We start from the raw sequence: 7,327 nt of genomic DNA, 5'->3' as shown, positions 1-7,327 counted from the left end.
AAAATTCCCTTAATTATATATTTCGGGATTTTTATTTATGTTATCAGATTTTACTTCTTAATTAGAGTTTTTAAATTATATATTTTATATTTAAAAACCCTTATTAATATTTTAATTATCCTAAAACCTAGTTTAATTAAATAACAACCCTAAATTCTACCCAAAACCTATCCCTACCCCACGTTTTTTTTTCATCAGCCGCCTCACCCCCACTGTTCATCATCCTCATCGACCGAGACACCTCCAAGAACACCATAGCCACGATCTTGAAGCTTTCGAGCGTGTCATCGTCGCCCCGTCGTCCCGGAAACGTTCTACGTACGTTGCTCTATTGATTTCCTCGGTGCAAGGCATGTATTCATTCACTTTTCCTTTACCATATCAGTATTATAGGTGAGTGTTGTGTGTTCATCGAAATTTTTTTAAAGATTTTCAGAAAACCATTCGGCTTTCATGGAGTTGAGAATTTTCGTGTGGTTTGATTGATCCATGTTCATGTTTCTTAGCCATGGTTGCGTCTAGGCTGCTGGTCAGGGTTCCTAGGAGGTGTGGGTATGGCCTGGACTCAAATGGCTCGAGTGGCTCGAGCCAAACGAGCCCAGGAAGCCAACTGATGCGGATCGGGTTCCATTGTCGTGCAGTGTAGGGTTTGGGAGAAGAGGGGTCGGCTGGGGCATGCAGGGCCGTGAACCAGCCGACCCATGGTCAGGTTAGGACCGGCAGGACCTTGGGAAGGTCCTGCCGGCGGCGACCGGCCAGTGGTGGCCGGGCTGGAGCGTGCAGCAGCCCTTCAGCCGAGAGCAGCTGAAGGGGGGGAAGGGTTCGGGTTGGGTTGGGGTGGGGTGGGGTGCTGGGTCGGGTCTTGGGGTCCGGGTTGGGTTGGTGGTTCGGGTCAAGTCCGTGGGTCAGTGGGTTAAGTTAGTTGGGTCCGGGTCCGGGTTAAGTTATTTGGGCTCGGGTATTTTTATTTTTTAAGTTTTTAGTTTAATTAAAGGTTTAATGGGCCTAATTAAATCTCAAAATTTATTTGGGCTCCATTTAATTATTTTGGGTTGAATTTAATTATTTGAGCTTAATTAAATTAAATAAGTGAGCCCACTAATTTTTATGGGCTTTAGGGCCCATGGAAATTGTTGGGCCAGTCTTTGGGCTTTTGGGCCCATTGGGCCAGAATAGATTATTTTTGGGCCAAGAAAGTTTTAATGGGCTTTAATTATTTAATTGGGCTTAGAATAATGTTATTGGGCTTAAGTATGTTAATGGGCCAGATTTAAGAAAAAGGGCTTAAGTGTTAGAGCCAGCAGTTCAGTACAATCCATGAAAAATTGCATGTGTCCTAAATATATATTTAATTATTTTTATGCATGGAAGTTATTTTTAATATTTATATGTTAGTATGAAATTAAATTAAATATATATGAAGGACACACATTTTGTTTAAGTAAATGCATTCATGAAATAATTTTTATGCATGATTTAATGTTTAAGGTTGAGCAAAAGAAAATATTTTTATGTTGGAAGTTGAAGTAGTGTGACAATTTGAGGGGGATTCGTCCCCATATGTGAACTATTGAAGGGCAGTTTACTGCCAATTTAAGAGGTGATTCGTCACCGCCACGTACGTTGGTTTCCACGCTGATCAGTATTTGATGTATGATTTAAAGTTGCACTATGGATACAACCATGCGATGTTAGAAAATAATTTGCTCAACAATGTTTATGTATTATGTATAATTTGATAGTTAAGTTAATTTAAGTTATGTTATGTCATGATGTTATTTTAAGCATGTTCATTCATGTATATGTTATGTATTAATATTAAAGTGATTTAAATTATTTTAAATCCTTGTTATGTTAGCATGTTGGGCTTCTAGGCTCACTACACTGGTATGGTGCAGGTGAGTACGTAGAGGACGTAGTACCCATCGGAGGCGAGGACGTATGAGCAGACTGGCAGTGATCCCCGTGACCGTGATAGATGTCTGAGTCACATTGCATGTTTTGAATACTTCAGCATGTTATACATTTTAATTATTTTCAGTGGTTGTGGTTTGGAATATTTTATTTAAATATTTTCAGTGCATGCAAAATTTAATTATTTTATTTATGCAGTATTTTAATTCAATATTTGACTCAGATATTTATTTTATTAAAGAATGCATTTTTATTTGAATTATTTATTTATTTATTTATTTATTTATTTATTTTTAAATCTTTTTATTCTGTGCATATATGTATGGGCATATATGTACATATTTTATTTAGTAAGTATAAAAAAAAAAAAAAATTCCGCGTATTTATTTATTAATTATAGAGTTAGGGTCGTTTCATCATATGCTCATGTTTTACACTCGATGGCTTTGTTTCTGATCATGGCTGGTTCGAGGGGCTGCACCACGGTTTCAAGGGTTGAGTAGGGTCCATTAGGGTCAGGTATCATGAGGGGTTCGAACTGGTAATGGCCAAGCTAGGGACTGTACGACCAAAAGGGTGAAGACCCTTCGACCGTGCACAGGGTTAATTAGGTGAAGAAGGTCACAACCGAGCCATGCACGACATGGTTCAGGCCATGGCCTGGTCCAAGAGGAGCGACAGGACCCTAGGGAGGTCCTGCCGATGGGGCCCCGGTCAGTGGTGGCCGGAGTAGGGAACACGAGGGGGAAAAAGGCGGGCTGCGCGCAAGGGTTAGAGTTAGTGGTAGGGTTTCATAAAAATCGGGCAGCTCGGTCAGAGGTCTCGGGCAGGGATTTTCGGGTCGAGTATGGATGTTATTTGGGTCATGTCATATGGTTATGGGTCCAGGTTATTTTATTTTGGACTCGTGTAATTTAATTAGAGGCCTAAGTGTTTTAATTAAATGATAATGGCTTGAGTGATTATAATGTACTAATGAGCTTAAGTTAATAATTTAAGTGAACTCATTAGTTTGTCATGGACCTTGTGAGTTGTGACCCATGAGAGCTATCGGGCCTATTTATGTTGGGCTAAGTTAAGGGGCAGCAACTCGAACAAGTCCGTGAAAAATAAAATAGTCTGTAAATATATATTTAATATATGCATGTATTTTTATAAGTATTATTTATAAATATATGTATGCATTTTTATATAAGTAAAATTTTTATGAAAAATAGTTTAAATATATATTTACGGGCAAATTTTAAAGAGAATGATTTTTTAAGCTCATGACTCATGCATTTATTTTATGAAATGAATAAGTGCACGTAAAGAAAATATTTTTGAGAAATTGATGTGATATATTGTGGCAACTCATGAGATTGGGAGTCGGAAAATCGGGCCCGATGACCTCTCCACTTATGTTCATGGCTCATGGATCCAGCGGTAAGGGCTGGTGAAGTGGCAGCACAGAGGCGAAGGGAATCCAGAGGTAAGGGCTGGTGAACCTTGCTGCCGTATACGTTGGTTTCTAGATTGATCAATCACTTATGTTTACGGTGAAACATCATTGATATGACTCGTACTGATGATTTTACGATTATGACATGTCGTATTTATGTTACGTACTAAGATTATGATTATGATTATGATTATGTTTATGACTCAGCATTACGCATATGTTTTTACGATCATGCATAAATAAGACACCTCAAGATATTTTTATTATGATACGTGCTTACATGCAATCTTATTATATGGTATTTGTTAGTACTAAATAGAACATGCTGAGCCTCTAGGCTCATTAGATTTAAATGGTGCGCATGTGAGAATGATATTATAGTTGAAGATGTGGTCCCTACTGTTGGTGAGGACATCTGAGTATCCATGACAGCTAGCACCCGTGACCATTGCACGTTATGATACGATATATTATGGGATTTTTATACACTGTTTTATTTCCGTACATGATTACTATTTTCACTGTTTTGCATGGTTTTGAGATTTTAGGTGTATGCATGGTTTTTGACGATGGATTATGATTTTTATATTTATGTTTTAAAACTTGCATGCATGAGATTTTAGTTATGTTTGAGTATTTAAATTAATTGCATGCAAACGAATATATTATGTATTATATTTTATGAAAAAAACTATTTTAAGTATAAATACATATATGTATGGGCGTATATGTAGTATCACTATTTTAAAAAATATATATAGTACGGGACGTTTCACAACTTGTTTATAATAGAAGATTGAATTATAACTTTTTATCGTCATTGTCATTTACAGATGAATAAATTTTTTTAACATTATTGTTGTGTTCATTTTCTCGTTTCACAATCCATATATAAAGCCTAGAATTATTTTTCCCACACTATTGTATTATTGTTATTGCTAAAATATTTATCCATACTACCTGAAATCTACTTCTGTTTGTCGGCTCTTTTTTTTCTATCCAAAAAAATGTCTTATTGTAATTGATTATATCTAAAAAAATTAATTTTATCTATTATAGATATAAATTATATAAATTTTGAAATGCATTTATAAATTAATATGTTTGTTTCACTGGTATAATTTAGTATTACTTTAGGAATTCTCAATAAAAAAAAAGAATTTATATAATCCTAAAATTCGATTACATAAACCACTTATGAATATGAGATCATATTGAATAAGAAGATCATGAACAAAGAATTCTATTAATATAAATAAACATCAATATATGATTGTGCTTATATATATATATATATATATATATATATATATATATATATATATATATATATATATATAGTTCTTTTATGGTGCCCAACACTATATGTTCACTTCATGCCCACCATGTACAAGCCAATTCATCTATTGTACCGGTCAACTCATCAATTGTACATGGTGGGCATAAAGTGGGCATATAGTGTTGGACACCATAAGAGAACTGATATCCCCAGGAGGAAATCACCTCAGCTCATAGATGACCCTAAGGTAAAAAGAACATCCCTAATTTATCAGAGAGAGTTCAGGATCTCAGCTCGGGAACTCGGGAGATCGGCCAAGCTCCACCACCTTAACTTCCAGTTCTGGTCGGGAGCTCGACCTCGGGAGCTCGGGAGCTCGGCCAAGCTCCACCACCATAATTGCCAGCTCGGGTCGGGAGCTCGGTCTCGGGAGCTCAGCGCAGGTGTCTGGGAGCTCAGCTCAGCCCTGATGACAATAAGGAGTTAGTTGGGTGAATTTGTTCGGCAACCTCGATGAACTAGCTAGGATGTTAGGATCAGTGTTTGAGATAAGATTTGGGCGAGATCTCAGCCTAGATATTCGGGATCGTGATCCCATGATTCTCGGGTTCTTAATAAGGGAGGTAAGCGAAAATTACGGAGCTTTCTCCTATAAATATTAGGTTCATTTTCATTATTTTCATCCTAATTCTTCACTCGTGTGCACACACCACTCTCTATATTTTCGCTATCCTAGCATCTGACTTGAGCGTCGGAGGGGATACGCCGGAACACCTTTCGGCTCCCCTTAACATTCTTGTTAGTGGTTTCAGGTCAGCAGCAGTTCATCTCTTATTTGGAGGAGTTTCTTCAGCTCATCCAAGGAGATCACTTTATTGAGGTATATCAATTGGCGCCGTCTGTGGGAAAATCGAGCTAAGACGTAGATATGGCAGGAAGAGGAAGAGGAAGAGGAAGGGGAAGAGGAAATGTGGCGGATATGACTGTAGATCAGCTCAGCCAGTTCATCACTCAAACGGTGCAAGCGGCCATGGGTCACAATCCACCACCTCCTCCCGTGGGTCAGCCAAACCCAATGGATGCGGTGTGGGAAGAGATTAGGAGACTAGGTCGGCAAGTAGGAGGTCGGCCTGGGCCTATACAAAGGGAAAGTCCTTTTGCTCGGGCTATTCTAGATGAGGAACTCCCTGCAAATTTTAAGCAGCCTACTTTAGGGGAATATGACGGGAGCTCAGATTTGGAGGAACATTTGGGGAGATTTGAAAATGCAGCCTTGTTGCATAGATATTCAGATGCAATTAAATGTCGGGTCTTCCTCACTACTTTGGTAAGGTCAGCCCAGCAATGGTTCAACCTTTTACAGCCTGGTAGTATTCAGAGTTTCAATGACTTCAGCTCAGCTTTTCTACACCAATATGCGAGTAGCAAGAAATATTTGAAGACTTCTCTCAGTTTGTTCAATATGAAGCAATCTGAGGTGGAATCGTTGCGGGAGTATGTTCAGCGCTTCAATACAGCAGCTCTGGAAGTACCTGCTGCGACTGCTGACACCTTGGTCAAATCTTTCACTCAAGGGTTGAGAGGAGGGGAGTTTTTCAGATCCTTAGTCAAGAAGCCTCCTTTGACTTATGATGAGCTCCTTAGTAGAGCTGAGAAGTACGTGAATTTGGAGGATGCACAGAGGTAGAGGAGACAGGAAGGAACGTCTGGGAGTAAGCCCAGTGCCAAGGTGGGAGCAAAGGCCGAGGGGAAGACAGAAGGAGGAAGGAAGAGGGTGGCAGAAGAGATGAACAAGGCCAAAGGACCCTACCCCTATGTACCCTTATCGGTGAGCTTGGAGAAGGCAATGCAAGTATGTGAGGATAGGCGAGCACTTGTGAGGCCCCGCAATGCTGAGAAAGGCCCGCGGTTACCGCCATCTGACAAGTTTTGCGATTTTCATCAGGAGTATGGGCATATCACCAATGATTGTCAGAGGCTAGGTGAGGAGGTTCAAAGGATCATGTATGATGACCCTCGAATCAGAGCTGAGCTGACTCGAAGAGCAAATCCTCCTCGCCAAGGCCGAGCTCCCCAATGGAGGAATCAAAGGAATGAAGATAGAGAGAATCAAGGTGATCATCAGGGAAGAGCTCCTCCAAACGGTCAAGGAGATAGGGTGCAGCAGATTGCAAATCATCCCAATCGGGGTGTTATCCATATGATCTCCGGGGGTAGTACGGATGGAGATTCGGGAAGGGCCCGCAAAGCTCATGGGCGTAGGTTGGAAAATTTTGAGGTAAGTTCTCAGCTCAGCTGTCCCACTGACCCGAACATCAGTTTCGGAAGGGAAGATTTAAAGGATGTGGTGCTACCTCATAATGATCCCCTACTGGTCACCTTGACCATAGCCAATTATGACGTGGCTCGTATCTTTGTGGATACTGGGAGCTCAGTAAACATTATCTTTAAAGAAACTCTGGACCAAATGAAATTGGAAGGATTTGAATTGGATCCAATCACCACAGAGTTGTATGGGTTCACGGGTCATGCTCTGCAACCATTGGGACAGATAGTGCTCCCCTTGTCTCTTGGGAGTGGAGAGCAGAGAGTAACCAAAATGGCTTGCTTCACCGTGGTGGAGGCACCATCCTCTTTCAATGGAATATTGGGGCGCCCTGCCCTGAGTGATTTCCGATCCGTGGCATCTACCT

The 7,327-nt window shown here is 40.0% G+C and overlaps 1 protein-coding gene across 1 annotated transcript; it reads left to right on the top strand.

The window, feature by feature from the left end:
• The first annotated feature begins 5,562 nt into the window (after positions 1–5,562).
• LOC140877871 (uncharacterized) lies at positions 5,563–6,321 on the top strand. The gene has a single exon (XM_073281464.1). The coding sequence runs from the start codon at positions 5,563–5,565 to the stop codon at positions 6,319–6,321; it is 759 nt and encodes a 252-aa protein (XP_073137565.1).
• The last annotated feature ends 1,006 nt before the right edge of the window (positions 6,322–7,327 follow it).

The sequence above is a fragment of the Henckelia pumila genome, chromosome 2, assembly GCF_033568475.1.
Source record: "Henckelia pumila isolate YLH828 chromosome 2, ASM3356847v2, whole genome shotgun sequence".
Lineage (NCBI taxonomy): Eukaryota > Viridiplantae > Streptophyta > Magnoliopsida > Lamiales > Gesneriaceae > Henckelia > Henckelia pumila.
This window is presented reverse-complemented; position numbering and strand designations above follow the sequence as displayed.